This window comes from Pongo pygmaeus, chromosome 2 (genome assembly GCF_028885625.2).
Source record: "Pongo pygmaeus isolate AG05252 chromosome 2, NHGRI_mPonPyg2-v2.0_pri, whole genome shotgun sequence".
NCBI classification, from domain to species: domain Eukaryota; kingdom Metazoa; phylum Chordata; class Mammalia; order Primates; family Hominidae; genus Pongo; species Pongo pygmaeus.
Window position 1 is genome coordinate 165,845,865 of NC_085930.1, and position 20,459 is coordinate 165,866,323.

General features: G+C 34.9%; 1 protein-coding gene across 4 annotated transcripts in view; it reads left to right on the plus strand.

The window, feature by feature from the left end:
* LEKR1 (leucine, glutamate and lysine rich 1) overlaps nucleotides 1–20,459 on the plus strand; it is a 214,577-nt gene that overhangs the window by 99,341 nt on the left and 94,777 nt on the right. For all 4 annotated transcript variants that reach the window (XM_054483977.2, XM_054483979.2, XM_054483980.2 and 1 more), the window contains one exon: nucleotides 11,266–11,451. In XM_054483977.2, coding sequence (XP_054339952.1) covers nucleotides 11,266–11,451 — 186 coding nt within the window. The remainder of the gene's footprint in view (nucleotides 1–11,265; nucleotides 11,452–20,459) is intronic.

The following is a 20,459-nucleotide window of genomic DNA, read 5'->3' on the forward strand; positions in this document are numbered from 1 at the left end:
GAGACAATAAGCAGCATTAAGTTCATAGGCACACAGAACTAGTGCTCAAACTGCTAACACAAATTCCAACGGGATGCCGCAAATGAACACTCAGCAAGTGAATTAATCTGATTCACAGGATTATGTTTAATCACCGAAAACACACTGGCCAGTGTACCATAATATGTTACCAAAAGAGTTATTATCTATTTGTTCTCCCTTTCAGAACACGTATTGTAAAAGGACTGTTTTCATCCCATAAAGACAGGACTACAATTGTCAGCTTTCTATTACCTGGATATGGAAGGAAACTATTTTTACTCTGCATGTTCTGTCCTAAGCGTCATCTTGAGCCTTGCACATGATACTCAGATTCCTCACCCTTGCTTAGGAGTAAAACAATGTACTTTACAGGGTGATAATAATTTCCATAGTTATTTGAAGTGGCTTGAAAAAGGCAAGATTGACTTTTTTGACATTGGATAAAATCTACAAATCAGCCCTCGAGTTATTCAATGATAACTGACAAACTAAAATATTTCCCTAGAAAGGAAGATGAAAGGAGTGAAGTGTGGTTTGGCAGAACAACTGCATTTCACAGCTTTTCCAGTTAAATTGGAGCACTGAACGTTCAGATGCATACCAAATTATGCATGGGTCCTAATCACACATATAAGGCTGGATGGACTTTTATAGCACATTGCATTTACAGAAAAAAGAATCAGTGAATTTTAAGATAAATCAATAGAAATTATTCAATTTGAAGAAGAAAGATAAACATTGAAAAAAAAAATGAATGGAGCCCCAGCATCCTCAGGAAAGAATAAAATGCACCATAAGTGACAAATATGAGTAAATATAAAAGACTCCTTTTCCTTTAAAATTTTTTTAAAAACTCACATGCTTGTTTAAAGCAAGCGTTATTATTTTGTGGGGCTTATAAAGTATGTCAATGTAACATGACAACTAGAGTCTAAAGGATGGAGAGGTGGATAAATGGATTCATTTTGTTGCACTATATTTGTATTTTATGTGACATGGTAGAATATTTTATTTAAACCAATAAATTAAGTATGTATATTATAATTTCTAGAGCAACTGCTAAAAAATTAAATACAGAAACATGTAGCTAAAAAGCTAATACATAATTTAAAAGATAACTCTTTAAAAAGTGTTCAAACAATCCAAAAGATGGCATTTTAAACATCATCTAAGATTTATACAGTAATCAAATCAGTATAGTGCTGGCATATGGATCAACAAAGATGAATAGAACAAGATAGCCTGGTAAATGACCCTACTTATATAATCAATTGACTTCTGACAAAAGCACCAAAACAATCCAATGGGAAAAAGAAAGTCTTTCAACAAATTGTGCTGGAACAACTGAATACCTATGTAGAAAAATATACCTCAACTTCTGCCTCACACCATACATGAGAATTAATTTAGGATAAATCATAAACCTAAATGCAAAGGATAAAATTATAAAACTACTAGAAGAAACATAGCAAAATATCTTTATGACTTGATGATAAATGAAGATTTCATGGATAGGACATAGAAGTAAGAACTATAAAAGAATGAAAATTGGTGGATTAGACTTTATCAAAATTAAAACATCTGTTCATCAGAAGCTATCAGTATGAAAATGAATAGTTAAATCACAGAGAAAATATTTACAAAATGTGTGACAAAGAACTGTTGTCCCAGTTACATAAAGAATGCCTACAAGTCAATAATAAAAGTATTCAATCAAAAATGACCAAAAGATCTGAACAGACACTTTACACAGGAAGATACATAAATGGCCAATAAAGATATAAAAATGTTCTCAACATTATTAGCTTGTCTGATTGACTAAAATGAAACAGTCTGATGGCAGCAGATGTTACTGAGGAAGTAGAATACTGGAATCCTTTTACAAATTGGTTAGAATGTAAAATGCTACAGCCACTTAGAGAAAATATCTGACAGTTTCTCATTAAACTAAATATACATCTATCCGAAGACCCTGAAATTCCACCCTTTGGTATTTACCCAAGAAACGTGAAAATGTATGTCCACAAGATACTTATATGAGAATATTCAGCAACTTTATTCAAGCTTAATTCAAAATATCCTAAAACTGCAAAAAGCTCAGGAGTACATCAGTAGTAGAATGGGTTCTCTAAAAGAAAACAATTGAACATATTCAGTGGGATATATAATGAACTTCAGATAATGTAGTAGCATGGATAATCCTCAAAAATATTATGCTACTTGAAAATAGCCTGACACAAATAATACATATTATATTATTTCATTTATACGATGTTCTAGAAACAGGCAAAACTAATCTACACTGGGGAAAAATGGTTGCCATGGAGGGTAGGATTGACTGGAAAAGCACAAAGGCACTTTCTTTGATGATAGTAATTCTTTATGTTTTGGTAGGGGTTTGCATTACACAGTGGATGCATTTGCCAAAACTCATCTATCAGTGCACTTGAGATTTGTACAATTCTGTAGGTAAATTTACTCAAAAATAAAAAGAAATATATGCAAATGTTGAACTCTGTCTGTCTGATGAAATGTTTAGGAGAGAAGTGTATTTATGTCTGCAACTTACCTTGATATTCACAGGATGGATTGATGGATGTATAAAGCGTTTGATAGGTATATAGTTACATGACAAAGCAAATATAGTAAAATATTAATTGTAGAATCTAAGTAGTGTGTATATTTGTGTCCAGTATACAATTATTTTAACTTCTCTATGTTTTAAAACTTTCATAGTTAAATATTGGAAAAAAATCACGTTAAACCATGAAACTTTAATTTCACTTACTAACAATTTTGTTAAATAATATGTGCATTCAGAAATGCATTTTTATATGACAATATGCTTTTAAATTTGAAATTTAACTTTAATAATTAAATTTAGGCAAATAGAGGAATATTATAACAAACATGTAAAAAGTATATCTATATTAGGCCGTGTGTGGTGGCTCATGCCTAGCACTATGGGAGACTGAGGCAAGTCAATAGCTTGAGCTCAAGAGTTTGAGACCAGCCTGGGCAACATGGCAAAGCCCTGTCTCTACTAAAAATACAAAAATTAGCCAGGTGTGGTGGTGCGCACCTGTAACTCCAGCTACTTGGGAGGCTGAGGCATGAGAATTGCTTGAACCTGGGAAGTGGAGGTTGCAGTGAATATGTCACTGCACTCCAGCCTGGGCAACAGAGTGAGACTCTGTCTCAAAAAAAAAAAAAAAAAAAGGATATCTATATTATTAAATAGAGCAGGTGGGCGTGGTGGCTCACGCCTGTAATCCCAGCACTTTGGGAGGCCGAGACGGGTGGATCCCGAGGTCAGGAAATCGAGACCATCCTGGCTAACACAATGAAACCCCGTTTCTACTAAAAATACAAAAAATTAGCCAGGCATGGTGGTGGGCACCTGTAGTCCCAGCTGCTTGGGAGGCTGAGGCAGCAGAATGGCATGAACCCGGGAGGCAGAGCTTGCAGTGAGCAGAGATCGCACCACTACACTCCAGCCTGGGTGACAGAGTGAGACTCCGTCTCAAAAAAACAAACAAAAAAAATGGAGCAGACACTGAGAGTGCGCTAGTCACTAGTCATATTCTTTGGACCTTTAGTGTTCTACTGACTTTTAACTTCCAGGATCTGCATATCTGTGCCAGAGGAATCTTGCTTCTGCCACAGTTAATAATACAGATATACTTTACATAATTATATTTCATTTTGTAAATATACTGTATATTATGCATCATTTCCATTATTTAAACATTCATATATGTCTTTTTTTGGATATATGTTTTTGTTATTTTTTGGGTAAATACCTAGGAGTGGAATGGCTGAATTGTGTAGTAGAGTATATTCAACATTTTAAGAAACTACCCAAGACTTTTCCAAAGTGGTTGTTCCTTTCACATTTTTACCAGCAGTGTATGAGACCTCTAGTTGCCGCATATCTTTGCCAACACTTAGTATTGTCAGTCTCTTTAATTTTATTCTTTGTAATGAGGTATTCATATAAAAGATATGAATGTACATGTAAAATAGTCATCTTGGTAATTTTCTCATTTGTGAGTGTCTTATCACATCTTATAGAATATGGGTGCAGCACACCAGCATGACACATGTATACATATGTAACTAACCTGCACATTGTGCACATGTACCCTAAAACTTAAAGTATAATAATAATAATTAAAAAAAGAATATTTACCTCATAATATCAATAATTGTGAATTCAATCATACTAGAATTGGAGAGACATCAACTCTAATGTTTTTGTTTACATTAGTGTTGCATTATTAATATTTTCTGTAATCCATGTTTTCTTTTTCAGGAAACTTTTAAGCCAACTATCCATTTTAGGACTGTTAATTAAACCACATAGCTGGGAACAGTTATATCGGTTATATAGTGCAGTGTATCACAATCTTAGAAAAATAACAAACAAGGAGACACTGACATCTCCTCTGTGTAGAGGAACAACCCTCCTCCCTCAGAAAGCTTTACTCACTTTATTCTCCCTGAATGTGACCTGTGGCCATGACTGTACAATATGTGAAAAGAGGGAGGCCCTTCAGATTCATGCAGGTGAAATTGGCTAAGGGTCTCCCAAACAAGTAGCTGTCCCTTCTTGTAATTGAAAGTCTCAGCTCAAATGTCACCTCCTCAAAAACATCTTTGCTGACTGCCCTAGTTAAAGTTGTCTTCCTTTATAGTCCTTGTCTATCCTGATTTTCTCTTTCAATTTTAATAATATTTACTACTACCAGAAATATTCATTTATTGATTTATGTGTTTACTGCCAGTCTCCTCCTACTGGTTGTAATCTCAGTGAAAACAGGAATTTTGATTGTTTTGCTGAATGCTGTATTACTAGTGTTTTAAGAGAATTGAACCTATCACATAGTAGGTGCTCAGTGAACTTTGTGGAATTGAAATGGAAGTAAAAGTACACCGACATTTTCATAGTCAGATTCCTGATAATATTTATATTAGGTTTTGGAACCTCTGAATATTCTCTAACGTTTCTTAGTAATGCTTACATGTTCTGTAATCTGGAAAGGGAGGAGAGGCTTCATTCATTAGCTACACTTTTTTGAAAACCAAGAGCAAATTTAATGTAGGCTATTATCAGTAGTACAATTCCAAATTGGATTTTAAAAATCACTTTGAAAGTTTTTTATTGAATTTATAAGAGGAAAATATAAACACTTAATTAGTTTTTCCCAAATTCAAAAGGCTTTAAGGATTGTTGGAATCATAAACATAAAACAACCTCAATATAAAAACATAGAAAATCCAGAAAAGGGGCAAAAAAAAGAAAAATTGACATAAATCATCTGTAATATCATGAGACAGAGATAACTGCTGTTAACATTTTGATATAGAGCTTTCTAAACTTTCTTTTCTGTGCATATATATATATACGTACATATACACTTAAAATATATCATGAAAATATAGTCATGCCAATTAACTATGTTGACAGTATTTTATTATAGGTGTGTATCTTACTTAACTAATTTTCTATTCATGAACATGTAGGTTGATCATAGTCTGGCTATTGTAAATAAGGCATCACTGAACATCTTTATACATGCATCTTTATGATTTTATCCTGTTTTTTTTCTTTAACGTAGTTAATTCCTAGAAGTGGAATTGCAGAATCAAAGTATATGCCCATTTTGCTTTTCATTTGCAAGTGTTACATTTTATATTTTATCAAACACGAAGAAATAGGAGTTAGTTTTCAACCCTTGACTTTTATATTTACCATTATTGTATATCACTTTTGCCTCAGAAGCTGAAGGACCTTGTCTAGAAGTTACACAGTGGTGATGACAGAAGCTCAAAGGTGGAAATGCACACATGAGGACAGTATATTCAATTCCCAAGCAAGAGCTTGGTGAACACAACAGATGGGGTGTGTCAAACTGAAGCTATATTATTATAAGAGCTTTTTTCACCTTTTAAAAAACTTTCTTCTTAGTGCTATCAGAGCAATCAAATTTCCTGGGCATGGATGTACAAACGTGCAAATATGTGTAAAACTTGAAAGGTGCTGATGCTTGCCTTTAACAGTTTCTTTGATCAATTTGAACACATTTTAAATTTAACAGCAATCCTAGTAGCTATATAAACATGCCAATTTCGTAGCATAGAATTTTAAGCAAATAACCTATATCTTAAATTTAAGTATAGAAAAAATAAATTGAATGTAATGTTTTTAAAGGATAATTCTAGTAAAAGTTGAGGAACTATCCCACTTACATGAAAAGATGACCAGGAGCCTAAGAAGCATGCAGACCTTCACTTTCCCATAGGTTAGCCACCAACCACATGGGGCTATTGAGCACTAGAAATGTGGATATAGCGTTTTGTTGAAATAACATTTTGGATATGTGGAATGAAATAAAATACACTATTAAAATTAATTTTGTGTGTTTCTTCTTCTATTTTTAATATGGCTGCTGGAAATTTAAAATTACATGTGTGGTTTGCATTATACATATTTCTATTGGATATGACTAGTACGGATAAATAGTGAAATGAACATTTTAACATATAAAATTTGTAAATGTTATAATTTATTTGATATTCACAAAAATGATGAGGATGATGTGAATTATAGCTGAGGAACACTTTACAGTCACTCTTAATACTAACCTGTTAATGTGTATTTCTAGTTGTCTTTATTGTTTAATTCATCTTTTACTTAAATTTATTAAACAAGCATTCTTATACACTAACAACAGACAAACAGAGAGCCAAATCATGAGTGAACTCCCATTCACGATTGCTTCAAAGAGAATAAAATACCTAGGAATCCAACTTACAAGGGATGTGAAGGACCTCTTCAAGGAGAACTACAAACCACTGCTCAAGGAAATAAAAGAGGATACAAACAAATGGAAGAACATTCCATGCTCATGGGTAGGAAGAATCAATATCATGAAAATGGCCATACTGCCCCAGGTAATTTACAGATTCAATGCCATCCCCATCAAGCTACCAATGACTTTCTTCACAGAATTGGAAAAAACTACTTTAAAGTTCATATGGAACCAAAAAAGAGCCTGCATCACCAAGTCAATCCTAAGCCAAAAGAACAAAGCTGGAGGCATCACACTACCTGACTTCAAACTATACTACAAGGCTACAGTAACCAAAACAGCATGGTACTGGTACTGAAACAGAGATATAGACTAATTGAACAGAACAGAGCCCTCAGAAATAACGCTGCATATCTACAACTATCTGATCTTTGACAAACCTGAGAAAAACAAGCAATGGGAAAGGATTCCCTATTTAATAAATGGTGCTGGGAAAACTGGCTAGCCATATGTAGAAAGCTGAAACTGGATCCCTTCCTTACACTTTATACAAAAATTAATTCAAGATGGATTAAAGACTTAAACATTAGACCTAAAACCATAAAAACCCTAGAAGAAAACCTAGGCAATACCATTCAGGACATAGGCATGGGCAAGGACTTCATGTCTAAAACACCAAAAGCAATGGCAACAAAAGCCAAAATTGACAAATGGGATCTAATTAACCTAAAGAGCTTCTGCACAGCAAAAGAAACCACCATCAGAGTGAACAGGCAACCTACAAAATGGGAGAAAATTTTCGCAGCCTTCTCATCTGACTAAGGGCTAATATCCAGAATCTACAATGAACTCAAACAAATTTACAAGAAAAAAACAAACAACCCCATCAAAAAGTGGGCAAAGGATATGAACAGACACTTCTCAAAAGAAGACATTTATGCAGCCAAAAAACACATGAAAAAATGCTCACCGTCACTAGCCATCAGAGAAATGCAAATCAAAACCACAATGAGATACCATCTCACACCAGTTAGAATGGCAATCATTAAAAAGTCAGGAAACAACAGGTGCTGGAGAGGATGTGGAGAAATAGGAACACTTTTACACTGTTGGGACTGTAAACTAGTTCAACCATTGTGGAAGTCAGTGTGGCAATTCCTCAGGGATCTAGAACTAGAAATACCATTTGACCCAGCCATCCCATTACTGGGTATATACCCAAAGGACTATAAATCATGCTGCTATAAAGACACATGCACATGTATGTTTATTGCAGCATTATTCACAATAGCAAAGACTTGGAACCAACCCAGATGTCCAACAATGATAGACTGGATTAAGAAAATGTGGCACATATACACCATGGAATACTATGCAGCCATAAAAAATGATGAGTTCATGTCCTTTGTAGGGACATGGATGAAATTGGAAATCATCATTCTCAGTAAACTATCGCAAGAACAAAAAACCAAACACCGCATATTCTCACTCATAGGTGGGAATTGAACAATGAGAACACATGGACACAGGAAGGGGAACATCACACTCTGGGGACTGTTGTGGGGTGGGGGAAGGGGGGAGGCATAGCATTGGGAGATATACCTAATGCTAGATGATGAGTTAGTGGGTGCAGCGCACCAGCATGGCACATGTATACATATGTAACTAACCTGCACATTGCGCACATGTACCCTAAAACCTAAAGTATAATAACAGTAAATAAATAAATAAATAAATAAATAAGTTTTTAAAAAAGAAGTAATGAGGAGTCAACAAGATAAAAAAAAAGAAATGTAGTCCACATTTTTCACAAAATTTATGAATTTAGGGATAGAATTGATCAGTTATTTTATTCAATTAAAAATGTTTCTTTTGGATATGTGTTTTAACTGCCTATCCTACTATGACATTTAGAAATGTGGGGCTCAAAATGCCTGCCTCTGAAATGAAGGCTGAGATAAACACATATTCAGGATCTTCAACTAGTGGTAAATTAAAAACAATTTAGAAGCTTTGCTCAGCAATGCCTTTACTAATTTATTAGGTATTTATTGAGCTCTTGTTAATCATAAGACATCATGGTAGAAATTATGGGGAAATAGAAATGAATAAGATACTATCTATGGCCTGAAATAACTTATAGTCCAATAGTAGGTCACATGTATGCATGTGATCAGTGCAATACAAATGATGTAAATTGCTGTGAGTTCCAGGAAGATGATCACATCCAGATCAGGTCCAAAAAGATTTCTGCACAGAGGTAACATTTGAGCCATGATAGCTGAATATATGAGGATAGGAGGACCTTCTTCATGGGATGGTGCTGAGACAGGAAAGGTTCAAGGTGGATACAATGACCAGTATAGGTTGACCTTGTGGGGATCTTAATTTCTGAACCCCAAATCGGGACACATGTCTTACAAGTATGGAATTGTATAATGGCAAGGGTAGAATTGAATCTTTGACACCAGGATTGCCATAGGCAAAGGAGTGTTTATTTTGCAAAAGGTAAGTTAATTCATCTCCATTGAGTTTACTTTTTCCTAACTCCATGTTAGCAATGTTATAGCTTCTGTTAGTTTTGAAATCTTAATGTACTTTTCCATGTCTTAGAATATATTTTACAAATAAATTTGTATTGCAGATTTTTACTCTTTAAATGTCAGATAGAAAGTCACATTGACATGAGTAGTTATTTTAGAGTATAGTGTATGCTAACAGAGCCTGCTAACCTAAGCAGTGTCATTTTGGCAAGTGATAAATAGGTGACACCATGTGTGTGGTGCTGTGCAGTGTCATTTTGACTTAAACATAGATATCGTTTTGGTATGTTATAGTTTATTCAGCCTTAAGAAGCCACCTTTTTGGCTACAGAAATACCCAGAAAGACTTTTTAGGTACGTAGGGAAACTGTAACCTTATTTTCTTTAACTCCATTCTTTTAAAAATTTTATGTACTGTGTGTTAGTAGTTTTCCTCACACAAATTGGTGCATAGTCATAAGTTTTTAGCATCATATAGCTATTTTGAGGAAAAAAAATTCCCACATAAAATAATCATTGGACTATATTAGAATCCCACTTATTTGGTTCCTGCAATTTATTTCTCTAGGTTTTCCATTTTGAGCAGAAACTAAACATAGAGAAGGTGCCAGACCGCTTGTGCTTATTCCCCAGGTCTATCACAAAGGCCGCTTTTTCTCCCAGACATGCTTTCTACCCATGGAAATACATTTTGCTTTTCTCTCCTTGTACTACATTCCTGATCCTCCTCATCACGATCCCTTAAAACATGCTCTTCTTCCTGTGCTCTGTTCTAGCTCTCTGCTTTACTTCTCCTGTAACCATTTGCTGGCCAAATTACCTCTACTGCATGTCTATCCTATGTATCTCTGCTTGTGGTCTTCACTGGCCCATATGGTTGCTGTTTCTGCTGTGGTGGCACCAAGAGCAATAAACGATGTCAACCACTTTTGACATCTCGTCACATGTTGAACCTATCACATAGTCCAGGATGGGCTAACCAAAGAAGGGAATTCCAAGTGAAATGTCTGAAAAAGCAGACTGTCCAAATTTTCATCTAAATCACATGCTCATCAATTCAATTAATTGTGGTTGTACAAATTTCATAGCATTTATTTTATCTTTGTTGAGTGTGTGTTCATGTGTTTTAATAATAGTTGAAGGCAATAGTGCAGAAAAGACTGATGAACAGGGAGCTTATTAATTATTCTGAAGGATAATATGCTCCATGCATTTCTCATGAAATTGTATAAAATTAGCGTATTTAAATCTAAGTAGAGCTATAAAGACATTTTTATTAAACAATCTAAATAGAATAATGACATGATTATTATGAATTCTGGTCTTATTGGGGGGGACAGAGTACTATTAAAATCATTAAGATATTATTAACTAATGCTTTCTTCCCATAAATTTATTAGTTTCAGACACTACATCCTTCTGTCCACTCTACTGCTAAAATCTTTCTTCATAATTTGTAGAGAATGTATTCTAGTTAACCCCTTAGAAATGCCACCCAACCAGCTCATGCTATAACATTTAAATTTACTTTTCTGAATCATGTTGCCTAAAAAAAAAATCATTTCAATAAAACCTATAACATTACACAGATCTTATTCGTTTATATAAGTATTTAAAAAGCAGGCTGTATTACCACTTAATACAATTTAAAAGCTAAAAAAATACTGTTAAAAGATTTCATGCATCATGTAGCAATAAAACTTTTTTATCTTTTTCAGACTGACTACTGAATTTAAATTTAACTTTTTAGTTAGATGTCATTATAATCTCAGAAATGTCATCTTACCTTTCAACTATTAATTTTCTAAAAGAAACTAATCAATCTTTAGAGAAATGTTTTATGATTCAATTATTGGCTATTTGTAAACTTTGAATTCTTTTTACAGAAATAGACATACTGAATAAAAGTTTGACAGTGTCCCAGAGAAATAAAGTATGCCTTGAAAAGGAAATGAAAAATCTGAAATTGTTGTCAGATGCAGCCATATTGAGATCTCAGCAGATTCAGACATCTAGACAACAGGAAGTAAACTTGCAAACCAGATGCTATGATTTGCAAAAAGAAGTACTAGGTAAAGAAAAGTCGTTTGCTGTTTTTGGTGACTAGTTATATAACTACAGGAATAAATGTTTACATTTTTACTTATAATTACAACAAAATCTTGTTTTAATTATTTTGAGTTGCAAATATGCCTAATTATTAGTATCACTATGGTGATAACTGTGTCTGTGGTCAATACTTGCTGTCATCATTTCCAGTTTTGCCATTTAGTGTGGAAAGACTTAAGTGGATATATAAAAGACATTTCAACAGCAACGTAAGATTTCAGAAAAATAAAGTGAAATTTACTTTGGTATATCTGTGCTCTTCTATGTTTCCTTGTAAAGGTGAATCTAGAATTGTAGGCAATCCTTCATTTTTCCAAATGAAAAAATTTAAAGTGTTTGAAGCATCTTGGGCAAGGTTTTAAAATTTGTCTCCACCTCAGAGGAATGAGTGTCTTGACAGTAAATGTAAAGAGTTTGTAATTTTCCCTGAAGATAGTAAGGGATCAATAAAATAGATAATCAGAAGAAAGATATCACAAAAGCAGAGTTTTAGAAAAATTAATCCGTTAGTAATGAATAGAGGTATTTCAAACATCAAGACACTGGAGTCAAGTAGCCATTTTGAAAATATCTTTGCCAGTATCCCAATCCCAAGAGTAACCATAAGAAGCTGAAGTAGGGAAGGGAACTCACATTTTTTTAAGTCCTAAGTGTGCTGGACACTTTATGTGAATTATTTCTATCTGTTCTCATAGCGACCATGAAAAGCAGGTATAATTATCCTATCTTACAGGGGAGAGAACCAAGGCCCACAAAGTATCGTGACTGGTGCTATGTTCCTAGTAAATAGCAGAGAGTAAAAGCAAAACTGGTTGGACTTCAATGCTTATGCTTGTCCCACTGTGTCTATTTAGGCTTCTCTGTGGCCCAGTGGGAAGGGTGAGATAGAATCAGGGTTGAGGTGACTACCCAAGACCAGGGAGATGAACATCTGTCTGAGTAAACACGGAAGAGAAGGAAGTCAGAAAGGGCTCTGAACCTCCTGTGTTTGGGAGTCTTTAATGATGGGAGCATACCATAGACTACAGAAATCTGGAGAGAAGCTAGTGTTGGAAGAGAAGATAACAAGTCATCATATTAACTTTATAGCAGTATGCAACAGATAAAAATTTTAAAATCAGATAAAATTTAAAATAATCATATATTTTTATTTTCTTTCCTGAGAACTACCTATTCATAGATTCTGGAAATTTTCTATTACATTATTGGAATTTTTCTCGATAATTTTATAGCAAATTTTATACAGTATAAATATTATATTCTACATTCAATTTTTTTCAAATGAATAATTTATCTATTGACTTTTTACAGTAAATTTTACCATATCGAAGTTTTTCATTTTGGTATAATCAACAATTATCTTTTATTATTTCTGGGTAATCTTATTAAAGTAGTCCCATTCCTAGATAGTACATACAGTATCCTGGGTTTTGTTTCCCAAGTGAGTCATTAATACATATAGAATTTATTTTGATTTTATTTAAAAAATTTAGTCAGCTATTTGAAATTTTTTGTTTTTAATTTTTGTGGGTACATAGTAGGGGTATATATTTATAGGATACATGAGATATTTTGGTACAGGCATACAATGTATAATAATCATGTCAGGGTAAATGAGGTGTCCTGCCTCAAGCATTTGTCCTGTCTTTGTTTTACATACAATTAATTTATACTCTTTTAGTTATTTTTAAATGTACAATATTATCGTTGACTGTGGTTACCCTGTTGTGTTATCAAATACTAGCTTTTATTCATCCTATCTAACTATGTATTTGTACCCATTAACCATCCCCACTTTCCATCCCCCCAACCTTGCCCCATCACCCTTCCCAGACTCTGGTAACCACCATTCTATTCTCTATTGCCAGAAGTTCAACTGTTTTAATTTTTTGTAGTTTCTACAAATAAATATGCAAAATTTGTCTTTCTCTGGCTGGCTTATTTCATTTAACATAATGACCTCCAGTTTCATCTGTATTGTTGCAAATGACTGTATCTCATTCTTTTTATGGCTGAATAGTACTCCATTGTGTATATTTACCCCATTTTCTTTATCTGTTCATTTGTTGATGGACATTTGGGTTACTTCCAAATCTTCGCTATTGTGAATAGTGCTGCAATAAACATGGGAGTGTAGATATCTCTTCAATATACCGATTTCCTTTCTTTCAGTATTATAACTACCAGTGAGATTCCTGGACCATATGGTAGTTCTACGTCTAGTTTTTTTGAGGAACCTCCAAACTGTTCTCCATATTGATTATACTAATTTATATTACCACCAACAGTGTTCAAGGGTTCCCTTTTCTCCATAACTTTGCCAGAATTTCTGTTGCCTGTCATTTGGATAAAAACCATTTTAACTGAGGTGAGATTATATCTCAGTATAGTTTTGATTTGCATTTCTCTGATGATCAGTGATGTTGAACACCTTTCCATATACCTGTTTGCCATTTGTTTGTCTTCTTTTGAGAAATGTCTATTTAGATCTTTTGCCCATTTGTTTAAATCAGGTTATTAAATTTTTTCCTATAGAGTTGTTTGAGCTGCTTGTGTATTCTGGTTATTAATCGCTTGTCAGATGGATAGTTTGCAAATATTTTCTCCCATTCTGTGGGTTGTCTCTTGACTTTGTTGATGGTTTCCTTTGCTGTGCAGGAGGTTTTTAACTTGATGTGATCCCTGCAGAATGTTTTTAACTTGATGTGATCCCATTTGTCCATTTTTGCTTTGGCTGCCTGTGCTTGTAGGGTATTACTCAAGAAACTTTTGCCTAGTCCAACGTCCTGGAGGGTTTCCCTAATGTTTTCTTTTAGTAGTTTCATAGTTTGAGGACTTAGATTTAAATATTTAATCCATTGTGATTTGATTTTTGTATATGGTGAGAGATAGGGATCTAGTTTTATTCATCTGCATGTGGATATCCTGTTTTCCCAGGAGCATTTACTGAAGAGACTGTCCTCCCCCAACCTATGTTCTTGTCACTTTTGTCAAAAATTAGTTCACTGTAGATGCATGAAATTATTTCTATGTTTTCTGTTCTGTTCCATTGGTCTCTGTGTCTGTTTTTATGTCAGTACCCAGTTGTTTTGTTTACTATAGCTCTGTAGTATAATTTGAAGTCAGGTAATGTGATTTCTCCAGTTTTGTTATTTTTGTTGAGAATAGCTTTGACTATTCTGGGTCTTTTGTGATTCCATCTACATTTTAGGATTATTTTTGTTATTTCTGTGAAGAATGACATTGATATTTTGATAGTGATTGCATTGTATCTGTAGATTGCTTTGGGTAGTATGGGAATTTTAATAATATTGATTTTTCCAATCTATGAACTTGGAATATCTTTCCATTTTTTTGGTTTCCTTTTCAATTTCTTTCATCGATGTTTTCATTTTGGAGAACTTTTACTTCTTTGGTTAGGTTTATTCCTAGATATTTTATTTTATTTGTAGCTATTGTAAATAGGATGATTTTCTTGATTTCTTTTTCAGATTGTTCACTGTCATCATATAGAAATGCTACTGATTTTTGTATGTTGATTCTGTATCCTGCAACTTTACTGAATTAGTTTATCAGTTCTAATAGTTTTTATGGAGTCTTTAGGTTTTTCTAAATATAAGATTATATCATCTGCAAACAAGGATAATTTGACTTCTTCCTTTCTAATTTGGATGCCTTTTATTTCCTTATCTTGTCTGATTGCTCTAGCTAGGATTTTCAGCACTGTGTTGAATAATGATGGTGAAAGTGGGCATCCTTATTGTGTTCCAGACTTAGAGGAAAGGATTTTAATTTTTCCCTGTTCAGTATGATATTAAATGTGGACCTCTTATATATGGCTTTTATTATGTTGAGATATGTTCCTTCTATACCCAGTTTTTTTAGGGTTCTTATCACGATGGCATGTTGAATTATATCAAATGTTTTTTCAGAATCAACTGAAATGATCCTATGGTTTTTGTCCTTCATTCTGATAATATAATGTATCACACTGATTTACATATGTTGAACCATCCTTGCTTCCCTTTTATTATTGGCCTGTTCAGGTTTTGGATTTCTTCATTGATCAATCTTGGTAGATTGTATATATCTAGGAATTTATTCATTTCTTCTAGGTTTTCCAATTTATTGGCATATAGTTGCTCATAGTAGCCTCTAGTGATCCTTTGAATTTCTGCAGTATCGGTTATAATGTCTCCTTTTTCATGTCTGATTGTATTTATCTGAGTCTTCTCTTTTTTTTTCTTTATTAGTTGGGTTAAAGGTTTGTTAATTTTGTTTATCTTTTCAAGAGACCAACTTTTCATTTTGTTGATCTTTTGTATTGTTTTCTTCAGTCTCAATTTCATTTATTTTTGCTCTGATCTTTATTTCTTTTCTTCTAATTTTGGACTTGGTTTTCTCTTGCTTTAAGATGCATTGTTATGTTGATTTGAAGCTTTCTACTTTTTTGATGTAAGTGCTTATTGCTATAGACTTTCTTCTTGTACTGCTTTTGCTGGATCCCATAGGTTTTGCTATGTTGTGTTTACATTTTAATTTGTTTCAAGAAATTTTAAAATTTACTTCCTTATTTCTTCATTGACCCACTGGCTATTCAGGAACATATTGTTTAATTTTTCACTTTTGTATGGTTTCTAAAATACCTCTTGTTCCTGTCTAGTTTTATTCCATTTTGGTCAGAGAAGATACTTGATATTGTTTCAATTGTTTTGAATGTTTTAAGACTTTTTTTGAGGCGTTACATGGTCTATCCTTGAAAATGATTCATGTGCTGAGAAGAATGTGTGTTCTGTAGCCATTGGATGAAATGTTTGTTAAAATTCTATTAGGTCCATTTGTTCTATACTTCAGATTAACTCTGATGTTTCTTTGCTGAGTTTCTATCTGGGAGACCTGTGCAGTGCTGAAAGTGGGGTGTTGAAGTCTCCAGCTATTGTTGTATTAGAGTCTATCTCCCTTTTTAGCTCTAGTAATATTTGCTTTATATATGTGGGTACTCCAGTCTTGGGTGCATACATATTTACAATTATTACATCCTTGTGCTGAATCAACCCCTTTTTCATTATGTAACGACTTCTTTGTCTCTTCTTATAGTTTTTGTTTTGAAATCTATTTTGTATGGTATAAATATAGTTTTTTGTGCAGTTTTTTTTGTTTGTGTCCATTTGCATGGAATTTTTTTCCATCCCTTTACTTTCAGTTTATTGTGTCTTTATAGGCAAGTGTGTTTCTTGTAGACAACAAATCATGGGGTCTTATTTTTTAATTCATTTAGTTATTCTGTCTTTCAATTGAGGGTTTAGTCTGTTTACATTCAATGTTATTATTGATAAGTAAGGACTTACTCCTGCCACTTTATTTGTTTTCTCGTCTTCTCTCTTTACCTTCCTTCCTTTATCTCTTCCTTTTGGTGAAGGTGATTTCCTCAGGTGGTATGTTAATTTCTTGCTTTTTATTTTTTGTGTATCTGTTGTATGTTTTTTGGTTTGAGGTTTACCATGAAGCTTGCAAATAATATCTTATAACCCATTCTGTCTTCTGCTTGATCAATTCTGCTGTTAGTAGACTCTGATGAATTCTTTAGTATGTCAAATGCATTTTTAACTAAAGAATTTCTACTTGATTCTCTTTAGTTATTTCAGTCTCTTTGTTAAATTTTATCTGATAGAATCCTGAATTCGTTCTCTCTTATCTTCGATTTTATTGAGCTGCCTCAAAACAGCTATTTTGAATTATCTGTCTGAAAGGTCATATACCTCTGTCTTTCCAGGATTGATTCCTGGTGCTTTATTTAGTTCATTTGGTGAGGTCATGTTTTCCTGGATGATCTTGATATATGTTGGTGTCTGGGTATTGGAGTTAGGTATTTATTGTAGCCTTCACAGTGTGGCCTTGTTTGTATCCATATTTCTTAGTAAGACTTTCTAGGTATTTGAAGATACTTGGGTGTTATGATCTAAGTCTTTGGTCATTGCAGCCATACCTGCTTTAGAGGGCACCACCTGCCCAGTAATATTGTGGCTCTTGCAGACTTGTAGATATACCACCTTGGTCTTGGGTAAGATCCAATAATTCCTGGGATTGCCTGACAGAGACTCTTGTTCTCTTTCCTTACCTTCCCCCAAACAGAGTGTTTCTGTCTGTGCTAAGCTTCCTGGAGCTGGGAAGGGGGTGATTCGAGTACCCCTGTGGCTACCACCACTGGAATTGTGCTGGGTCAGACCCAAAGCCAGCATAGCACTTCATTTGGGTCTCTCTCAAGGCCTACAGTGACCACTGCCTGGCTACTGCTGATGTTCACTGAAGACCCCAGGGCTCTATAATCAGCAGATGGCTAATTCAGTCAGATTTATGCTCTTCCCTTTAGGGCAGTGAGTTCCCTCTGGCCCTTGGGCAGGTCTGGGATGCTGTACAGGAGCCAGGACCTGGAGTCAGGAAGCTTAGGAATCTACCTGGTGTTCTATCCTACTATAGCTGAGCTGACATCCAAGCCACAAGACTAAGTCCTTTCCACTCTTCCTTCTCCTTTCCTCAAGAAGAGGAATGTCTCCCCATGGCCACCACTGCCCCGGCCACAACAAGTACTGCCTGGCTACCCTCACTGTTCACTCAAGGCCCAAGGGCTCTTCATTCAGCTTGTGGTGAATGCTGCCAGTCCTCAGTCTCTCCCTTCAGGGCCATGGGCTCTTCTCTAGCACAGAGAGGGTCCAGAAATTCTATTCAGGAGCTAAGGCCTGGAATCAGGAACCTCAGAAGCTTGCTTGGTGCTCTACACCACTGTGGCCAAGCTGGTACTCTAGCTAAAAAATAAGGTACCCTTTCTCTTCTCTTCCCTCTCTTTTCCTCAAGCAGGAATGGTCTCTTCCCATAGCCACCAACGCTGGAAATGTGCTGCATCACACCTGAAACTAGCATAGTTCTGAGTCTCACCCAAGGCCTGTGTCAAGTACTGTATGGTTACCACTGTATTGCTACCATGGCTGACTATTCAGTTCTTAGTCAGCAGGTGATGAATTCTGCCAGAAATGGTTCCTTCCCTTCAAGGCACCATGTTCCCTTCTGGCCCAGGGTGTGTTTAGAAATGTTGTCCAGGAGCTAGAGCCTAAAAAGGGGGTCTTGGGATTCTGCCTTGTGCCCTATTCTACTGTGGCTGAGCTAGTATCAAAGTTGCAAGACAAAGTCCTGTTTACTCTCCTCTCTCCTCTCCTCAAGCAGAGTAAAGGAGTCTCTTCCAGAGCTGTGAGCTGCACTGCCTAGGTTTGGGGGAGGGGTGATACAAGAACTCCCTTAGATGCCTCAGCTCACTAGGTCATATGCACCCCAAGTTCACTGGCTGCAAGTCCAGCACAGCACCAGGACTTGCCCAGGAATTGCAGTTCCTGTGTCCCAGACTGCCTTTCCAGTTTACTTAGGACCTCAGAGCACTTTAGCCAGTAGTGGTGGAGCCTGCTGTAACTCAGGTACCTGTCACAGGGATGGACAATTTGCCTCTGGCTAGGGCTGGTCCAAATGCTCCCTCTGTGAACACTGTCTGAATTCTCCCCCTGGTTGCTTTCTGCTATGACAGAGCAGCACTGAGTTACAATGAAAAGTCCCACAGTCACTGCACTCTTCCTCCCCAAAAGACACAGATTCTCTCTGTGCCACAGGTCTGCTGCCAAAGGATGGGGGGAGGGGTGGCACTGGAAATTCAAGACTGTCTTTCCTACCCTCTTCAGGGTATTATGATTGCTGATCTGATTTTGCTTCTTATGAAGGTGCCTTTTGTGTGTGGATAGCTGTTCAATTTTGTTGTTCCTGCAGGGCGGATGATTGCTGGAGGCTTCTCTTTGGCCTTCTTGCTCCCCCTCCCCTCTAGAATTTATCTTTAATATGGTGCAAGATATAGTGGTCCAGATTTACTCTTTTCCAGTTGTATCAGTATTATATATTAAATAATTTTTCCTTTTCTCACTACATAGAACTACTATCTGTTATATGTTAAAATTTTAATATGTACAGATGCTCCTTTACTTACAGTGGGGTTATGTCCCAATAAACCCATCCTAACTTGAAAATATTGTAAGTAAAAAAATGCATTTAATGCTGGCAACACAGCAGACGATCCCACCTTACCATGATTCAACTTACAAATTTTTGACTTTACTGTGGCGTTAAAGCAATATGCATTCAATAGAAACCAGAACCCCATCGTAATTGGTAAGGAGCCTCTCAACTTATGATGGGGTTACATCCTGACAAACTCATCATAAAGTCAAAAAATCATATTGAACCATAAGTCAGGAACTGTCTGTACTAGCAACTATTACTATATTCTGTCTTCTGTTCCACTAATTTATTTGATGCACCATTAATGTTACATTGATTTGAATATGACTTATTAGCATATTCTTTTAGGTGCTAAGCCCTTTCTGTCTCCACCGTTCTTACTTTTTAAATACATATTTGCAGACAGTTAGTCTTTCATTTTAACTTTAATATAATTTTATTTACCTCTAATACACAGGCTCCAAGAATTACCTAGTAAAATTTTTCTCTCTCTACTCATTACATCTTTCCTACGTATTCAAAGGAAGTTATTCTTCCACATAAACTTTAAGATGATTTCATTCACCTCTAATGCCAACAAGGATTCTAATTCGAATTGCATTATATTTATAAACTAAATTTTAGAGAATTAAAAATTTTGGTAATATTGTCTTTTGAATATTGTAAGTCTTTTCATTCAAAAATATGGTATGCTGTTTCATTTTTAATGCTATTATATGTTCTTTAATAAGATGTAATAGTTTTACTTAAATATGTTTCTTTGCCATTCTTGTTAAATTTGTTACTGTCAGTTTTGTCTCTACCATAAATAGACTATTTTTCCTGTTTCGATTTTTGTTGATAGACAAAAGCTATTTATTTTTATATATTTGTTTTATATCCATCCACCTCACAAAATTCTCATATTAATTCTACAGTA